Below are 21,216 nucleotides of genomic sequence, written 5' to 3' on the forward strand. Positions count from 1 at the left end.
TTAATAACCTTTCCTTAAAGAATATATTTTTTAAACTATGGTCTTGTGTGGAGTCTATGCATTCCAACATAGAAGAGAGATCAACCTCTTTTGCACAGTGCTGAGGATAAAGGCTCAGAAGACTTGACAGTGTCCATGGATCACAGAATCAGGCGGTTATCTTTACTACTTAAGTTGAGGGAGCGAAGACACAGATAATGAAGCTCTCAATGATCATTCTTTTATCCAGAAAAAAGTGTAATGTGGGTACTGTAAGCATTGAATGCTCTTGTGCATCACCTTATATAGCATTTAACTGGTATGTAGGCATACCTCATTTTATTGCACTCTTTTCTGTTGCACATCACAGATATTGTGTTTTTTTTTTAACAAATTGAAGGTTTGTGGCAACCTTGCATTATGTAAGTCTGTTGGCACCAATTTGCCAACAGCATTTGTTCCCTGCTTATCTCTGTGTCACATTTTGGTAATCCTCGCAATATTTAAACTTTTTTGTTATTATTATATTTGTTACACTGATCTGTGTTCAGTGATCTCTGATGTGACTATTGTAATTGTTTTTGGGTGTCACAAATCATGCCTATGTAAGATGGTAAACTTAATTGACAAATGTGTTCTGACTGCTGCATTGACCATCCATTACCCTGTCTCTCTCCCTGTCCTTGGGCCTCCCTATTCCCTAATACCTACGATACTGAAATTAGGCCAGTTAATAACCCTATAGAGGCCTCTAAGTGTCCAAGTGCAAGGTAGAATTACAAGGTCTCTCACCTTAAATCGAAAGCTACAAATGATTCAGCTTTAATGAGAGAGAGGCATGTCAAAAGCTGAGACAGGCCAAAGGTTTGGCCTCTTACACGAACCAGCCAAGTTGTGAATGCAAAGGAAGAATTTTTGAAGGAAATTAAAAATGCTACTCCAATGAACATATGAATGATAAGAAAATAAAAGTCTTATTGCAGATATGTAGAAAATTTAGTGGTCTGGATAGAAGATCAAACCAGTCATAACATTCCCTTGAGCCAAAGCCTAATCCAGAGGAAGGCCCTATCTTCAATTCTATGAAGGCTGGGAGAGGTGAGGAAGATATAAAGAAAAAATTTGAAATTAGCAGAGATTCGTTCATAAGGTTGAAGGAAAGAAGGTGTCTTTACAACATACAATTGCAAGGTAAAGCATAAGTGCTGATGTAGAAGCCATAGCAAGTTACCTAGAGGATCTAGCGAACATCATTTACGAAGATGGCTCCATTACACAACTGATTTGCACTGCAGGTGAAATACCCTTATAGTGGAAGAAGATGCCATCTAGGACTTCCAGAAGTCAATGCCTGGCTTCAAAGCTTCAAAGGGTAGGCTGACTCTCTTCTTCGAGGCTATTGTCCCTGGTGACTTTCATTTGAAACCAATGTTCACTTAGCACTTTAAAAATTTTAGCGCCCTTAAGAATTATGCTAAATTATCTGTTCTGCCTGTGCTCTATAAATGGAACAACAAAGACTGGATAACAGCACATCTTTTTACAACATGTTTTACTGAATATTTGAAGCCCACTGTTGAGACCTACCACTCAGAAAAAATGATCGCTTTTAAAGTATTACTGCTCAGGGGCGCCTGGGTGGCTCAGTCGGTTAAGCATCTGACTTCAGCTCAGGTCATGATCTCACAGTTTGTGGGTTCAAGCCCCGTATCAGGCTCTGTTCTGACAGCTCAGAATCTGGAGCCTGCTTCAGATTTTGTATCTCCTTCTCTCTCTCTGCCCCTCCCCCATTCATGCTCTGTTTCTCTCTGTCTCAATAATAAATAAACATCAAAAATTAATAAAACAAAATAAAATAAAATATTACTGCTCATTGGCAATGCACACAGTCACCCACGAGCTATAATGGAGATGTGCAATGACAGTAATGTTGATTTCATGCCTGCTAATTCAACATCCATTCTGTAGCCCATGGGTCAAAGAGTATTTTCAACTTTCAAGTCTTATTACTTAAGATATATATTTCAAAAGGTTATCGTTGCCGTAGAAGGTGATTCCTCTGATAGATCTGGGCAAAGTAAATTGAAAACCTCCTGGGAAGGACTTACCATTTTGGATGTCATTAAGGACATTTTTGATTCATGGGAAGAGGTCAAAATATCAACATTAACAGGAGTTTAGAAGAAGTTGATTACAATCCTCATGGGTGACATTGAGTTAATTCAAGACTTCTGGGGGAAGTGACTGCAGATATAGTAGAAATAGCAAAAGGACTAGAATTAGAAGTGGAGCCTGAAGATGGGACTGAATTGCTTCAATCTTGTGATAAAACTTGAACGAGTGAGGAGTTGCTTGTTATAGATGAGCAGAGAAAGTGGTTTCTTGAGATAGAATCTACTCCTGGCGTAGATGCTGTGGAGATTGTTGAAATGACAACAAAGGATTTAGAATAGTAGATAAATGTGGCTGATAAAGCAGTGGCAGGGTTTGAGAGGATTGACTCCAATTTTGAAAGTTCTCTTATGGGTAAAATGCTGTCAAACAGCATCACATACTACAGAGAAATTGTTTGTGAAAGGAAGAGTCAATTGGTGTGGTAAACTTCACTGTTGCCTTATTTTAAGAAATTGCCACAGTCATCTCACCCTTCAGCAATCACTACCCTGATCAGTCTGCAGCCATCCGAGGCAAGACCCTCCACCAGAAAAAAGATTAGGTCTTACTGAAAACTCAGATGATGGTTAGCATTTTTTAGCAAGAAAGTATTTTCGAATGTTTATTTATTTTGAGAGGGGGAGCACATGTATGCACATGCAAGAGGGAGAGAGGGAAAGAGAGAGGGAGAGAAAGAATCCCAAGAAGTCTCTGCACTATCAGCATAGACCCCTATGTGGGACTCATGAACTGTGGGATCATTACCAGAGCTGGATATCAAGTCGGGTGCTTAACAGACTGAGCCACCCAGGTGCCCCTAAAGTATATTTAAATTAAGGTATGTACATTGTTTTCATAGGCATAATGCTCTTGTATGCTTAATAGACTACTGTATAGTGTAACCATAGTTTTTATATGTACTGGGAAACCAAAAAATTCATTTATTCCAATATTGACTTTGTTGGGGGTGGTCTGGAACTGCATCTAAAATATCTTCAAGGTAAGCCTGATGTCAATTCTAGGAAGTCTTCCTTAGAAACTTTATGTTCTAACATTCCTGTTGCTTTAGGGAAAACTATGTGTAAATAGGAATTGTTTGCAATTCACTTGGATTTTTAGAATCTCCAAATAGAGATCAAATAATCTATTTTACTGGTACTATTTAATCAATAAACAGCATGACATAAGTTCTGCTTTTCATGGGGATCTTTACTCCCTAGATACCTTGTTTTTATTAGCTTTTAGTATTCTCAATCTCTTTTTAGATAGAACTGAAATCTTTCCTATTTTTTTAAACCATACTGAATTTTATGTTATATCCCTACTATATGTAGTCAAAGACTATTAAAAACAATTAAGTCCAAGACCTTAAAAATGATCAGTGAAATAGCTAATCATAGAGTTTCTTGAAGTATGCTGTTACTGGTATCCCCAGCCATGATTGGAAGGTGTTAATAGAAAGTCTTTCATGCCTTCTATTTAAGGTGGTCTAGTGGTCAGCTTCTATTTTTAGGGAAAATATTCTCCTGTGTTTCGGCTCACTGCTTGAATACACACTCCAGTGTTTTCTCTGCTAAGCCCCTCAAAGCAGAGAAATCCACAGTGCTTCAGTGAGATCTTACACATGGCTAAAGATAGTACAGGGGACAGCAAGATATTTATAAGTCATGTTGCCAAGGACTGATCTCTGATATTGTCCAAATCTTACAGGAATACTGAGCTCTACTGAGAGTGACCAGACTGGAGTATATGGTAATTGACTGACATTTATGTAAGAAGCACTAGATTGGTATTCCCTTGGTTAAAGTCATGGTTAAAATAGAGCTAGAAAATGATTATTTAACTTTCCCCCTTTTCAAAGAAGAGTGAAAAACAATCATTATCTAGGTCCAAAGATGTAACTTTATTATTCGTACTCCCCAGATACTCAGATTAAGTAATAACCATCACTTACAGTGCTGCATAAAACTGGTTTTCATCCTTATTCCAAGCATATTTTCCCAATAGATTTTCCAAAGGGAAATGAGAATATTGGTATTTCCTTCTATATGATAACTTTTGACAAGGAGTTTGTGTACATTAATCAAGGCACAGATTCATGTTTGGAAATTCTGTCAAAGTAGGCAGCTCTTTAGTGATCATTGACTAATAATTACTCTCAATGGAAGGTTACAAAACATATTTATGTTTTCTATGAGCATAAAATGCTAAATCAAAATTTTATGCCCTTGGATTTAACACAGCTAACAAACTTGTTCTTAAAAATAAAATGATTTTCATTTAGATGAATAGTGACTTAAGGAAATGAAGTTACTCTATGAAGATTATATAAATCCGATGTAAATGCAATTCCTGTGGATTATCTGACCTTGGCAATTAAAGACAGTTCTATCAGTTGTCATTCTAGCCAGCAATCCTAATTATCATTATATATATGGATACACACGCACACGTTTCACAGTAAATGGCATTTGCTCTTTTTATATATGGCTCTTGGTTTTTTTTACATCTAACAAGAAAAGAATTAATATTTTCTTTGATTTCCTTATAATCAATAACAATGTATAACATTGTATTTGTATGGATAGGTGTAGAGTAGACTAATGCCTGAGAAACTCTAGTTTTCATACAAGTCACCTGGAGAGCTTATTTAAATATGGATTTCTGGGCCCCACCTCCTGAGTTTCTGATTCAGTAGCGCTAAGATGGGCATGAGAATTTGCATGTCTAACAAACTCTCAGGTGTTGCTGACTCTGCACATGGTGGTCCTGACTCTGAATAGCATGGGGCTCAACAACATAGGAGAGTCAGCAGCGTAACATAGGAAGAGAAATGGAAGTGATGGGATAGGTAAAGATTATAGTATCTATTTGTGGGTTGCATAGTAGCTCCCAAAAGATATGTTTACCCAGAACCTCAGAATGTGACTTATGTGGATTAAAGATCTTTGCAGATGTAATTAAGGTGAGGATTTTTATATAAAATCATCCTGGATTAGGTGGGCCCTAACCCAATAATTGTCCTTAAGAGTCTGTCCAGGGGCACCTGGGTGGCTCAATCAGTTAAGCATCCGACTGTTGATTTCAGTTCAGGTCATGATCTCATGATTCGTGGGATTGAACGCCACATCGGGCTTTGTGCTGACAGTGTGGAGCATGCATAGGATTCTCTGTGTCTCTGTCTCTCTCTCTTGACCCACCCCTGCTCTTGCCCCCCCCCAATAAATAAATAAACAAAAACAAAAAGAGTCTGTCCATAGGAGACAGAATTCTATCCTGCAGACCTGTAACAAAATCAATTTCTGATGCTTTACCAAGTTCGTGGTAATTTGTCATGGCAACGTTGGGAAACTAATGGCCATAATTCCAGCCATACCAAAGTGCTAAGTTCCATCTGTTTGTTATAGGCTCTAAGCAAAACGGATAGAACTCCAACACTCTGCCAGTGCACTGGTCTAACAGGTAAACAATGATTGGACATTGACTAATTGTTGAGTACTGTTAGATACTTTCTGGAATGTTATTTAATTTCATCTGACCCTCAAATGCTCTGACGTAGTTATTTTTTTCTAGCAGTAGTTGTAAAAGAATATCCTGAAATGCAGAATGGTCATTTAGTTGGAAAATATTTATTAGGTGTTGACTTCATATCAGGCTCTTGCTAGATATTCCAGTGGTCAGTGAGTTACCAAAAGTGATGCAGGTAATAAGTACCAGGGATTAAATTCAAACTGTGATCCTGTCATTCCAAAAGTACTGTTCTTCTCCATCACATTATGTTTTATCACAGGCTTGGCGCAGGAAAGCACAGGGCATTTGGCAATACTGACTAGTTCATTTTGGCTGCTGTGGATTATTTAACAAAGTAGGAAGGAATTTACTATCTCTAACAGAAATCTTCCTGATTTGTGTTAGTTACTTAACTGTATTTCTTTCTATTAATACCTATGAAGTGTTTGTACTTTGTTACCTTAATCTTATTTCCCCTTGTAGCGACCCTTTCAATATAAACTCAAATATGCACATAATTTAAGCTGATCCTTAATAATGAAATAGAAATAATAGCTCTACATTGCCTTCAGAGATGTAGATCAATGATTTAGACAATCTAGTTCCATATGCTTTTGTACCTTATTTACTTTCATATATATATATATATGTATATATATATATATATATATATATATATATAAAACAATTCTGGAAAACATATTTGAATATTAGTTTGAGGTTGAAGATCACAAAAAAAAACACATTTTTTTAGCATCATAATAATATGAATTCTCTGAGTGTTTTATACAAACTTCCCTTGAATGATTATTAAGGTACTTAAGCTGTTTAATAATGCCTTGAGAGTTATTAAATTCAACCTTCATCTCATTATAGTTAATGCTTTTGAACAGAACAATATGAATGGCACTCTGCTAGCTGCTAAACATTTAGTATGTTAAAAAAAAAATGTTCCCATCCTTGCAGTGTGGATGCTTAAAATCAGTGTAACTATGATCAGTGTAACTATGAAAGATTTAGACCAAATGGGCTGAAATACTGCTCACTTCAGCAGCTAAAAGTGAAAAGACAAAGAAGCAAACAAACATAGAGGTGAAACTGGCATGGAGGTTCTGTCATAGGAGATGAGGGTGAATTGTATGAATTCCTTAAAAGCCTAAATCGACAAACATGACAGTACAGAATGGACCCGAACACTGACACTGTATTTTCCTTGTGATATTTGTGTTTATTGTATCTCTGTCTGAACACTTATTCATTCATTTATTCTACGGACACTTTATGTACACCTATGGAATGCAAGGTATGGCATGGAGACAAATGTATTACCCAGTGAGAAGCTAAGTCACATATACCAGTAACTGAAATACGAGACAAGAACTCTGACTTAAATGACGTAGATCATAAACTCTTATCACAGAAAAGTTCAGGGGACAGTATAAATTCTTCTACATCTATGAATTGACTACAAATTTTCAGCTATCTTTTGAGTTTTGATTTCTTATTTTAATGCATTTAGTCTAAAATAGTGGTTACTTTAATACTCGTGGGACTTCCTTTGTGACCTAGGAGGTGGCCAGATTTGTAAATGTTTAAGGTTTGAAAACAATATGTATTCGTTAATTATTCAGTTTCAGTTTCGATATGTGTTTATTAGATTAAACTTAGTATTTGTATTGTTGAACCCTTCTGTTTCTTTGCTAATTATTTTTGCTTTGTAAGTTTTTTATGGGAAGTAAATTAAAATATCCCATTTTAACTGTAAATTTATCAGTTTCTACTTGTAATTCTTTTCTGTTTTGCTTTATATATTTTATAGTTAAGATTTTATGTATATACAAGTCAGGACTGTTATACTTTCTGGGCAGATTGTTTCTTTTTGCATTAGGTAATAACTTTTTTAAATCTCTGATTATGCTTTCTTCTAACACTAATATTGCTACATTGGGTTCCTTTTGTTGTCATCGATATATTCTGTCTCTTTGTTTTCTATTTTTCCATGTCACCAAATTTTTTAAAAAAATTATACCTTTATTGAGATGTAATTTGTTCACTCTTTTAAAGTATGCAGTTCAGTGGTTTTTAGTATAATCACAGCTCTGCGACTAAGACCACTTTATAATTTTAGAACATTTTTTCATAAATCTAAAAGGAAACCTCATACCCATTGGCTGACACTGCCTATTTCCCACCTTTTCCTAGTCCCTGGAAGCTACTAATCTATCTCTGTCTCTATGGATTTACCTTTTCATGGACATTTTGGATAAATGTAATCCTACAACATGTGGTCTTTGTGTCTAACTTTTTTCACTTTTCACTGAGTGTAATGGTTTCAAGATTCACCCAGGTTCAGCATTTGTCAGTACAATTACTCATTGGTTTTAAAGGCTAAATAATATTCCATTGTATGGATAGATTATATATTATCTATCCATTGATGGGTTGTTTCTACTATTTAACTATTATGACTAATGCTGCTGTGAATATTTATATACAATTTCTTGTATGGACATAATATTTTCATTTTTTGAGGGTATATACCTAGGAGTTGAATTGCTGATTCATATAGTAATTCTACGTTTAACATCTTGAAGAACTATCAAATTGTAATGGAACCTTGCATCTAAAACAAGTGGCTCCACCATTCACGTTCCTGCCAACAATGTATGGAGATCCCAGTTTCTCCACGCCCTTCATCTCATCTTTGCTTAGACATTAAAATCCTGAGCCCTTTTGCCCTATCCTGGGATACAGTTTTAGTAGGCCTACATCATGTCAGTTCTTATCTATATAGTTTTGGATTCCACATGTTTCTGGCATCCAAATAGTTTTTTTTCTTTGTCTAAAGGTCATATATGTATGAAAACTTAAATATTGATTTACTTAGTATTATTATGTGTTTGTGAAGTAAGGAAGGGAAATAGATATGGGAGATGGGCATTCATAGTGGATTAGTGTACCATTCCTGGAAGTTGAGCAGATTGGTATAATTGTAGTGATTATGAAGTGGTTGACTTAGAGTTGCAGGTGTGGTTGATACCTAAGGGTCAGAGTTTTTCTTGGGGCACGTAGATGACTCAGTTGGTTAAGTGTCCAGCTTCGGCTCAGGTCATGATCTCATGGTTCGTGGGTTCAAGCCCCACATCAGGCTCTGTGCTGACCACAAATTCAGAGCCTGGAGCCTGTCTTCAGATACTGTGTCTCCCTCTCTCTCTGACCCTACCCTGCTCATGCTCTTTCTGTCTCTCTCACTCTCTCTCTCTCTCTCTCTCTCTCTCAAATAAATAAAAACATTAAAAAAACAGTTTTTCTTCTGGACTAAATTACTTGGACCATACTCATTATCTTACTGAACTCATCTAGTCTCATTTGAACTAATTCATCTTTTTGTTGTTATAGATGCAAATTTCCAGAAACACTGCTGAAAAGAAGAAACCCAAATTTAGATGGAGGAAAAGGTATGGTGAAAAGCATTATGATGATATTGAAATGTATATAATGGATTTAGTTATTATGACATTTCCCCCTGATTCTTGATTCTTTTTCTCTAGGGAAGCATTAAAATTTTCTAAAGGAATTAAAGTGGTATTCTTAGAAGTATGGAGAAAGTTTTATGTTTATATAAATATGTTGAACCAAAGCTGTGTTAGATTAATATCATGTGAGCAACCAGATAAAAAGCAGGTATTTAGTTTAAAATAGTGCAAACCAGAAACAGGCCTTTATGATAAATTGATAAGTCACCGATGACAGGTTTTAGTGTTTATCACTGAACCGACCATACAGTTTATTTACTTTTTTTTTTTTTGGATGAATGATAGTTAGTGCTGTATTAAAAGGAGTTCTGCTCAGAGACAAAGAGTGGCTCTGATGTGGTAGTGCTTCTCTTATTCTTTGTCCTTTTTCAGAGGATGAAAATTAAATTTTTAAAAAGACGTACTGCCTTATCTAGTCATATTTCACAGTAACCCCGTCAAATAGGTAGGGGGTATATCATCATCATCATCATCTCTATTTAAAAGATGAAAAATTTAGGACATATAGAAATTAAGTGGCTTTCTCAAGATCCTTCTGTCTAGAGAAAATACATTTGAACAAATGTCTTCTGACTCTAAATCACTGACACAGTGTAGTGGAAAAAGCATGGATTTTGCAGTCTAAAAGAGTTTAGCTCTGTCATGTTCAACCATTACCTACATTGTCAAATTTCTCAATTTTGCAGAACTTCAGTTTCTTTATAAAGAAAACTGAAAGTTGCAATTACTTAGTGAGGTTGGGGTTGGGGAAAGGATTACATAAAAAAGTCTATATAAGTTACTTGGTAGATCATTAGTGCTTTTCACCTAGTGAGGGCTCAGATCAATATTATTCGCCTTTGGTTTTTCACTGGATCATGCTGCCCTACTGTATAAAACAACCAAGGCAAGTCACCTCACGATAAAGAACTATATTCATAATTTACAATTATCAATGAATATACATAATGGCCATTTAAATATACATGATTGATCTTTTGCAACTAAATCTGTCAAATTCTTTTTCTAGGAAAGCTATTTTAAAATGCTCTTTTGAAAATGTTTGTTCAGATGATGCCATATCAAAGGAAAACATGGGTATGTGAAGGCCTGTCTGCTTCTGGTTCTTCCTCTATTTAATGCTACCGAATGTGGTCGTAGTTCTTTGAGGGAAAATAAATGTTTTGATGTTGTGTGTGTGTGTGTGTGTGTGTGTGTGTGTGTGTGTATGTGTGTGTACATAGAAGAGAACTATTAGTGAGTCATTTTTGGTGCTCATTTTGTACTAGGTATTTTCAGTTGTCTTTAGGTTTCTATACTCTTGAATTAGATTTGGCTCTGTCATGTATTTAATTTCTTTTAAAAAGAAAGCACCAGCAGTTGTGGGAGGAAATACCTCCATCAATACATTAAAATCCAGACCTCTCCATTCCAAAATTATTGGGGTCCTCGGGGTGCCAAAGGGAGAGAAAGAAGAAAAGCAGCAGCTTGGGGCTTCCAGCTGAATTAATTGCCTTTGGTATGAGAACACAGTAGGGTGCATAGGGAACACAGGGAGAAAGTTTTAGTTCCCAAAACCACTTTACTCTTCCTTCATTTTTGTTAGCCTTGAAAAGTAGGCGAATGCTTAATTGCAAGATGGAACTTTGGCAGCCACGCAAAAAGGTTTCAAAGCCCATAAAACCCCAAGAAATTATCTGTGCCATATTCCTTCTCCTTTGTGGCCACCCCCAGGTCCCATGGCACTCCCTTTCAACTCGATAAGTGAGCCATTCATTTTTAGTCTTCTTAAAAGAAAGGGAAACAGTCAAATAAGGACAGACTTGTTATTTTTTTTTTAAATCCTTTTATTCCTGTCCTAAACCACCACAAAATTCTGTTGTTTCTATGTCTTCTTAAATTTATTCTGCTGCTGCTTTCCTGCTAACTCAGGTGCCTTTTCTTGGCTAAGTTGTCCCTTTGCCTCTTGTGAATAGTTCAGATATTGCTGTGGAAAGACAAACGTCTACTTATCCCTGGACTGAGTTCCCAGTAGGAGACCTTGGCACTGTCACCGAGGGCTCCAGTGCCAGGCTCCTTGCCCTCTCCGACTCACATGGGCCACCTTGGAAGAAACCCATCACAGCCAGGACTTCATTGACTGGAAATCACTCTTCTGTCTAAATGAGTGAATACATCTCCATTAGTTATCCACTGATACCCTTTTAGGAGTCTCAAGTTCTGTGTGGCTCTCAAGTCTCAACAGTTAATTGTTCAGATTGTTAATCTGATCTGTGTCTTACTCCTTCATCCCATTTTGAACAACTGAAAAACAGAAACATCTAGTTTACTGTGTTCTTTGTAAGAGCTGATTATTTCTTGAAAGAGTGCCTCTTTCTTCAGTTGATTACCCCTCCTCAGTTTTTTATCCCTACCCATATTTCCATGGATCCCTTGATCTAAGTCTCTGATATTACTCCTTTTCTTCTTAGCCTGACGTAGGATCAGTCCTTGATCAAGTAAAAATTCTACCATCATTCTAGAATGTCTACCCCAGTTTTTGGAGCCACTTTCCTTACACTCCCAAATGCTAAAGTCTCCAAGCAGCCTACTACCCAGCTCTGCTGTTCTTTTCTAGGCTTTAAGCTCTGCCCATTTCTTTTCTCTGTCCTTTAGTTAGAGATCAGGAGGAGAGCTGATTAAGTAGCTACTTTACCTGTTCAAGTATCAGTTACTTCATCTGTAATAATGACATGTAGTAGAAGCCCTCTTATCCAAGAAGGAGAGAATTTCTGGAAATTAGTAGAAAAAATTAATAGAAATTAATAGAAAATTAATAGGAACCATTAAATATTTTAAACTGTATGCCGATGGCTATATAGATTTAACCTAAGAAATAACTAATTGTGGAGCATACCTATGTTTTGTAAAAAATTAGTACCAGGAATAATATGTATTATATTAGTGTTGTCCCTATAACTCATTTTCTCCAGTGTTTAGGGACAAGAAAATTCATCTGTAATGATGAAATAATAATGCCAACACCTGTAACATTATTCTGTCTTCACTGTTCTAAACACTGTATATATATGAATTTATTTAGCCCTCATAAGAGCTATATAAGGTAAACAGGTAGACATTATTATATCCCCCATTTTATCCATGGGGAAGTTGAGGCATTTAAGTAGTTATATGGTTTTTCTCAGTCATGTATCTTCCTTTTTAAAAAAATGTTTATTTATTTTAAGAGAGAGAGAGTGAGAGCATGAGTGAGGGAGGGGCAGAGAGAGAGGGAGATACAGAATCCGAAGCAGGCTCCAGGCTTTGAGCTGTCAGCACAGAACCTGATGCAGGGCTCAAACCCACAACCAGAAGATCATGACCTGAGCCGAAGTCAGATGCTTAACTGACTGAGCCACTCAGGTGCCCTAGTCACATATCTTAAAATTAATCAAAGTGTGCAGCTGTATCCTTGGTTGCTTTGAGTACCAGGAAAGTTAAAGTGAAAACGGGAGGGGGGTTGGGTACAGTACTGGTAGTTGATCTGAACAGTTTTAAAATCTCATTATTGCCCTTCATTTCCCCCTTAATCAATTGTTTTGACTTTTTTTTTTTTTTTGATCTTGGCTTTTAGTCATTTGTTTTGTTGTATCATTGGTTTACATTAGTAAATACCTCCTTTTATTTTGGGTAGTAAATAGTCTATAAAAGTTTAAATTTAAAAAGATTGGCATTTTATCCAGGACCAAGTAAAAATCTGTGACATTCATCATCAAATTAGAAAGGATGTATTCATCAGCCACCTGAGACAGATAAGCCTAGAAAAGGATGGTTAATCTAGGAAAGGTCTGGATCATGGGGTGAGCCCCAAGGGAGCATGAAGGCCTCAGGGGCTGGGGCTGGGAGGTAGAAGCGGGGCAGGGAGACAGGTGATTTCTTTCTGCTCCAGGACAAACTTTGCCCACTTACTCTTGGTTTGGAGTTAGCTGTAGCCTCTAGGGTAAAAGGTGGGGTTGGTCCACATGCCCCTTTCCTAGAAAGCTCCTTGCCTCCTATTTCTGTCTGTATCTCCAGGAATGGTGCTCTCTTCTTCAATACATTCCAACTTGTATTTTACTCATCTCTACATTGAAATTGTAAGCACACAAAAGGAGTGTTTGTAGTTACTTAATAAGAAAACAAAACCAAGTACTTTTTCCTCCTCCTCAGCCTCCTCTGTAAGAATGCCTTCCAAATTCCAATGTCAAAATGACCCTGCAAATTTATTTCAGATGATATTTTTCAATACCAGGTTTGGGGTAACCTAACCAAGTAGCTTTTTTATGTAAGAAAATAAAGAGCTTCTTTAAGCCTTTAGTGGAAAAATAGAGATTGGAGAAAACTCCATAAATATGCCTTGACGGCTTTTAAAATAGTGACTGATTTATTGAGACAAGCAGTAAGTTATTTCTTATCAGGAACGGAAAAACTACACAGATTATTTTATAAAAATTCATTTTTAAAAGCCAGGTATGGACTTCAGTATAAGAGATATATTTTTCTTTACCTTTTTAAAAAAAAACTTCTTCTGAGTGATGAAATAACTGTAATGCTACCACTTTAAACAACAAATTGAAACAAGCCAGCGAAATTACAGGATAATCGGTATTGATAGAAGATGATTGGTCATGTAATCAGCAAAGGCATTCATTCTGTCTCTATCTTTGGAGGATATCACTGGCCAATTTTGATAACCTAGTTTGTACATTATGGTAACTGCTATTTCTTGAGAATTATTTTTGAACTCTATCAGTTTACAATATAGGAATACCTATTTAGAAAAGCAAGCCTCCCATTGCTCTGGAAACAGAATTTGACATCAATCAAGTTGGTGTTATGAACCCTGGTTGATGTATGAAGTCATCCATTACTTTGTCTACCCTTTGATCAAAAGGCAGTGTACATATTTTTCTAGATCACTTGAAAACAGAGAGCTTACAATGCCATTTGGCAATGACATTCATTATCATAAATTGATTGTATTTTAGCCTAGCCTTAGAAATATAAAGATGTTTGTATGCCCTTTTCCCTTTACAGCATAGCTCAAAATTCATCTTCTCAACAGTGCATTAAATGTCAGTATCAATTTCCATAGACTCAGAATTAAAGTAGGAAAACACAACATCTGTGAGTGGGACTGGAGAATCAGTCTGAAGACAACCGCAAGTAGTTGTCTGTTCAGTAACAGGTTACTAGTAAGAAATCTATCATAAAGAGAGGTTCATTCCTTTAACAAAATTACTTCAATAAAAATGTACATTCCTCTAGAAAATTATGATTCAATAAACATGGGTTCCATTCATTTTTTTTTTTTTTTAGTAAATTCTTCAGATGATTCTTATGCCCATCAAATTTTGGATACTGTTGTTTTAGAATGTAATTATTCAAACTCTGTGTTCTTATGCTTTAGCAATTACCACAGAACACATATCTATGTGGGCACAACTAACATGTCAGTTACAGTTTCTGTTTTGTTTTTAAACATAGGAACTGGTTCTGAGGTATGCAAATGGCTTATCAGAAAGCTCCTTTCAAACTCTTTTGAAAGAAGTCTTCCATAGTGGAAACCTAAGATTGGCTAGGAAGAGGTGATGGCCAGGATTACTTGTAGGACTATGCCTACTCTTGAGTTCCTTGCCCTCAAGGGACTTTTTGAATAAAAAAAGTGCTGGGGCAAGTTATAAGTCCTGACAGAAAAATTATTTCTATAGACAAAACTGTAGTGCAAAAATGTTAACTAAACATTGTTTTTTAATACTGTAGTTACAACCAAGAAAGGGGAAATTTTCTATTTTATAACCCCCTATGACTTTATTTGACACTATTATTTAAGAATGATCTAGCACAATTTTAAAATTTCTTTCTTATGAGTAATAGATAAGAGGAAATTACCAACAAAGAAGATTCTAATAAAACACGGATTCTTTTGAACTGGAGGAAACAGTGCATAAGACATTTCACATTAATAATTTTTTACCTTTCAACATGCTTAGTTTACAAGGACACCTTTCTGTGTGTGTGTGTGTGTGTGTGTGTGTGTGTGTGTGGTGTATTCACACACACACAGAAAGAGATGCATGTATCCTATGCAATCTTTCTAAACATAATTAATTAGAAGAATTTTAAATATGTTCAGTTAGATTAAAACCTAAAATTAGTGCTGAGAATGCCCTGCTTCCATGCCCATTGCTACTAGGTCAGCTCAAAAGCATATGCCTGTGTGGGTCTGCATTCATGTCCCATGAACTTTTAGATGTTCTGCATCATGTGATTTTTGGTGATCTGCCAAAGAATGGTGGATGATAGAGGGCGGGATGTCCAGTTTTTGTCTCCAGCGTGGAAAATGATGGGGGTGTATTCATGGCCTTTCTCTATGAATTGTGTTGCCCTTGGAATGACTTCTCAGATGTTCCGTCTGTCTGTTGTGCAGGACAGCAGGCCACACATGGTTTCCTTTCCTTGATTTTTACTTCAGCAAGACTATATGAAGCAAAAATGTGTATTTTATTTAAGTCAGGAATTCAGCGGCATGTAATTAAACATTAGTTGAGTTGAGTCTATAGAGTTATTTAATAGGAGTTCATTTCTTTTGTGCGGATATTATTTTATCTCAGCGAATTCAGTTAATTCATGTCACAATAGTACACATACACAAATGTTTAAGTGTGGTATTTAAAAAATATGTATAACATATATATTAGGCAATTAAGATGTGTTGGTGTTTGGATTAGGAATAGACTAGCCTGTGGTTAGTCTAGCCACTTAATTGCTCCTTTTACACAGTAATTTTAATAGTTTATTGTAGGTATGGCAAACTGTGGCCCACAGGCCACTTGTTTTTGTTAATAAAGTTTTATTGGAACATAGTCACTCTCATTTATTTAGGCACACATGTATAGTTTCCACTATAGCAGCAAGAGACCACAAAGCCTGCAATATTTAGTCTCTGTCCCTTCACAGGAAAAGTTTGCTGACTTCTGGTTTATAAAAAACAATTTAGTTTGGCCCTGATTTCAAAATAAAACAGAAGACTCTTCTAGTGAGCTATACATAGCTCATATACATCACTTTATGATCTATATATAGCAAATATATCACCGACATTTTTAAAGGAATAATTGTAAAATATTCACCTGGAAATCCTTAAGTTTTTTGCATTAAGCAGAGGCCATATGTGAGAACTATAGCAGAATATTTATTTTTTATCTTGTAACATTTAGATTTTCTCTTTTGAGTTGGTTAAGATTATGGGTTAGATTGAATTAATTAAAATGTAGCATTTTTTCTACTATATTAATGGTGTTTTTTAGTTGTCTCTGAGACAGAAGTTTTACTGAAAGAGCTGGAGCAAATGCTAGAACAGGCACTAGAGCCCACGGGAGCATCTGATGAGTCTGAAGAGGAGTGTGGAGAAGAAGTAAACACAGGAGGAAAGGTAGCACTGGTAATCTTTATCAGGCAAAATAGCACCTTCAGATTCTGTAAATGGCAGAAATTTTTTCTGGATGTCCATTTTAATGATATGGAAGACATTTTTCCCTTTTGAAACTTGAGCCCTTGATTATCCTGAGGTGAGTAATAAACTAGTCGCCTGTGGAAAAGTCAGAACACATCTATCAGGATTTGAAGAAATCTGTGAGTGGAGGAGCTCTTTGTACTTTGGGCCTCTGAGAATGGGACGAAGAAAGGATGGAAGGGGCTCACAGTAGCTGATGGGGTGTCGCTGTGGAGAGAACTTCACAGTCTGGATGGGGGCCGGGGTGCGAGCAGCCTGCTAGGAAATCTACCCTGCCTGGTTCTCACCCAGAGACTTCTGTCGGGACAAACCTCAGTGTTAACACACTGGAGGTAGACTTTTTCATTGGAATACATTTCACCATTCATCACTAGATTTGTCTTTTTTTTTTTTCCCTTTTGGCCAGCTGTGTTGGACTGAGAAAGGCCATATATGCCTCTTTATTCAGTTCTTATATGAGATAACAGAAATGATCCAACTGCCCAGCACATCAGCTCCATGTTTGTGCAAATAAAATTTGGTGCAAGCCCAGGTCATTAATACAGAGCAGCAGTGTGGTAGGTGTGAGAAAATAAGGCAGACACTTGTGCAAGGCAGTACAGCTGTTTCCCAAATAGGAAGAAAAATGGCAGCAAGAAGTCATGTATCCTTAAGGTTTTATTCATTCTCTCATTCATTTATTTAGATATATACTGTGCCTGGAATCCAGAGAGCACAGCGGTTGTCAGCACCTACTCTGGAATAGAATAACAATGTCCCAATCCTTGTCCTGCCAGGAAGGACTTGTGTAATTTGACACAGTTGCTTATCACTTACCCAAGAGGATTTTTTTTTTTTTTTTTTTTTTTTTGTGGATTAAGTAAGGCAAACCGGGAAAAGGACTTTGCGTAGTAACTGCCACCTAAGGTTAGCTGCTATTACAGATGAGAATTGGCAATGGCAGTCCCTGGAGAAATGCTGAGACTTCTTACTTCCTCTCTTTTCCCACATTCTCCTGTTGAGCAACTGCCCATTCCCAAGTCTGTCTCTTCTCAGACACTGGAAAAAGCGGATTTGTACATGACAAGGTTCTTTACACACTTTGGCAGACTGCCCAATTGCATGAGTTCTTTCAGAACTCCAACAAGAATAAAGATGATTGGTAAACAGCTCTTTTACTGAGCTGGAAATCAAAATATACAAAATTTACAGTGAAAGGGAGCAATATGCTAAGCAAAAACAAAATTAATGCTAAAAACTCTTACCACGCTGAAAAACACAGTTGTCTTGTCTGCTACCAGCAATATCAACTTGTACCTCAATTTGTCCCAGTTGTGAATGCCATTTTTCCAGTTAGAGTTCCTTTTTGAAAAACCTTGTTTTTTTTTTCGATAGATTTTACCTTTTGTCAAACAAGATCTGTAGATTAGTGACATATATGTTTTAGACATAGAATTTATATACAAATTAGTCTTTTCTAGCAAGCGTGTGCTTTGTTTGAGCACCATATGGTATTGGGCAATGTGTCTGCAGTGTTTACTGTTTGTCTTCTCAAAAATACAGCCAGGTTGATTTTTACAGAGACGTCCTGGAGCTTTTACGGCTACAGAATTGGCTTCTATTTTACCATTATAATTGGTAACTTGATAGAACAGAAAATTACTTTGGATTTTCATTTCTTAAGGTAAAATACATAGTTTTAATATATCACCAGGCAGGAGCTTGCTTTTTGTTTTAGATTCTTGTAATATTTTAAGCTTTCAAAAGCCACTGAGGAATTGTAAAAATTAACCATTTTAACTTGCTGGCGGGCAGGTGAGTGCCTCCTGCAGACTGGTTCATAAGCCATTCTCCACACTGAGCTTTGCGAGGCTGGCGTTCCCACCAGGTTCAGCATATTTAGGGCCTGGTTCACTTTTAAATGAGGAGAATAGCAATGAAACCAACTATCAAAGCTGGGACAATTTCCAGTTTAAGAGAATAGGAACGATCACCTCAGGAGTTTCTTTTTTTCTGTTCTCTTTCTTTCTTTCTTTTTCTTTAGTTAATAGGGAAAATGAATATGACTTCCAAAGTTAACACCACTTAAAATTGGAGCTGTGTTTTATTTGTAGGGGAAAGTGGCCTCTTGCAAGCTAACACACCAAAAAGAACCACCTGATAATTTTAAGGGTCTAAGCCTGTTTATTCTCTGAGCAGATTTGGTTAAAGCCATTTTCAAAGCTGTAAATTTGTTGGTGTTTTCATCTTTCACTTCATGCATGAGGCTTTAGGTTGATTACTCGCAAGTATTTATACCAATGGGTGAGAGTAACAACATAAAAAGAAAGCACACACCCGGATAATCAAAATTCTTTTCTATTTGTCACTGAAATGCTTTATGAGATTATTTTCCTCAGTAGAGTCATCGTCCTAATTATGCTCTTCCTTAGCTAATATTACTGTTGGTTTTCATGCTCAACTTTGCAAGCAAGAATTAATATCTGATTTTTATAAAATCTGCCAGAATAATTCACAAATTAGATAAGCCATATCATAATATCATAAGACAGAATTTGCTGAATAATTATTTATATTAAAAGGTATACTTTTTGATATGTCATATGAAAATACTTGTATAAATTACTTTTTATTTCTTACTATCCTGGAAGTTAACTCTACCTTTAATGAACCTTGAAGTTATAAATCTTGTATGTGTTTATGTATATTTGCATTGCTTTTTCTCGTGTCCCTTCCCACCGGACTAGATCAAGCTATCGCTATTTATAAGTCATGCAGAGGTTTGTGAGAAGATAGGCACAGAAGGTGTGACTCAAACAGTTTTAAATTGTATTCCCTATAATAATTATTATAAAAATAAATAAGTGTAGGAAAGTCAGAACGAAACTGATCATGTTTTTCCAAAGCCTAATATTAAAACTAAAAATGTATAATGTTGGAGGACAAAATTAGGAACTGAATAACAAGTTCTTCTTATATGAACACATTTACTGTACATTATACTCTGTGTGGGGATCACTCTTTGACCACCAGCGTAACAGAACACTCTGGGAAACTGCCGTGGCTTGTAGAGTTACTGACTACTTTACATTTGGTTCAAATAATTAAGCCTGGTGTGCCGGTAAGTTTGATATCGTTCTGATGAGTTGTATGGTTATTTTTACAGTTATCCACATGCAGCTCTGAAGTTCCTGCAGGCGGTCCATTTGAAAACCACTCTGAAGAGGACTATCTCATAATTGACGGGATAAAATTAAAAGCTGGAGAATGTATTGAAAGTATAACTAACAAGTTTAAAGAAATAGATGCTCTAATGTCGGAATTTTAAGGTATTCTAGATATTTTCAGAAGTTAATTATAAAAACATCTACATGTTTATAGTTTCCCAAAGTCAAAAACTTGAAAATGTTTAGGGAAATAGGTGTATGTTATGCCAAAGCTGCTATTTGTAATAACTTTCTGTGCTATACTTTGAGAATATCCATTGTTTTGAGAGTCAACCAAATGGTATTTAATTAGTGTTAAAATTTAGGATTTAAAAAAAATTTAGCATTTAAGAAACACTGATATTTGATTTTGTAGATTTCTTGTTTGCTTTAATTTTAAAATGGTTTATGAAACTTACCGCACAAACACATGCTTTACAATGATTATTTAGGCTGTTTACGCAAATGCAGCTATTCAGACGACTGTCAAGGCTATTATAGTTCTTCCAGATAATTCAAGCATAGTAGAGACTTGAGTATGTGTATTGGTAGTGGAATTAAGCTACTACAAAATAAAAGTAAATAATAAACAATTATTATATAATAGAGTTGGAGCTTTTCTCAAAGCTGTCAGTTGCCTTATATTGGAAATAATCATTTCAACCATGATTCCCAAAACTGACTAACAGTGTTTAGTGGGTGGTAGGAGGCTATGGAAGATCAGAGTCCCAGACGCGTACATGCTGAATCAGTATCTCTCAAGGTGAGGATGGGGAACGTGGTGAAAGATATAAGATTAAGTCAAGCATATTCACAATAAAAAAAAAAACTAAGCAATATAGGAAAGCAAAAAGTACATGATACAATACCACTCCCTTAACACCTCCCCCGAAGCCCCATTCCATAGGGATTCCCATGAACAGTTTCAGTGCGTGTCTTTCTACATCATGTTATAATGCGTGTCCATCTCTAGTGCCCGCTCTTGCTCCCTCTCCATGCCTCTCTCTCTCTCCTGGCAGTATGGGGTCAGGGAAAGGGCACTGCAGCACATAGGAAAAAAAAAAAAAAGAAGAACACCAAAGCTTGAAGAGAGAAGAGAAAGCAGTTCAGCATCTTGGACCTATTACTAGTTGAATTAGCTGGAGTAACCGCGTGCTGGTGTGAAGGTAGCCACAGCAGATGAGCAGCACTGTGGACCCAGGCTAAGGAGCTTGTAACTGGAGGGACCAAGTGAAGAGTTTTAGACTGTGGAATCCCTTTTACATTTCAGAAAGAGCACACCAGTATCAGCACAGAGAGTGGAGTGAGCAAGAGAGCACTGGAGATGGGGGGGGGGGGG

At 36.4% G+C, this 21,216-nt stretch overlaps 1 protein-coding gene across 1 annotated transcript in view; it reads left to right on the forward strand.

The window, feature by feature from the left end:
• The window catches only part of ZCWPW2 (zinc finger CW-type and PWWP domain containing 2), an 83,059-nt gene extending 62,574 nt beyond the window's left edge, over window positions 1-20,485 (forward strand). Inside the window, 4 exon segments of the mRNA XM_029940848.1 lie at window positions 9,043-9,101; window positions 10,189-10,256; window positions 16,487-16,611; window positions 19,838-20,485. Coding sequence (XP_029796708.1) covers window positions 9,043-9,101; window positions 10,189-10,256; window positions 16,487-16,611; window positions 19,838-19,999 — 414 coding nt within the window. The 3' untranslated portion in view covers window positions 20,000-20,485.
• Window positions 20,486-21,216: the final 731 nt, after the last annotated feature.

Source organism: Suricata suricatta, chromosome 5 (genome assembly GCF_006229205.1).
Source record: "Suricata suricatta isolate VVHF042 chromosome 5, meerkat_22Aug2017_6uvM2_HiC, whole genome shotgun sequence".
Lineage (NCBI taxonomy): Eukaryota > Metazoa > Chordata > Mammalia > Carnivora > Herpestidae > Suricata > Suricata suricatta.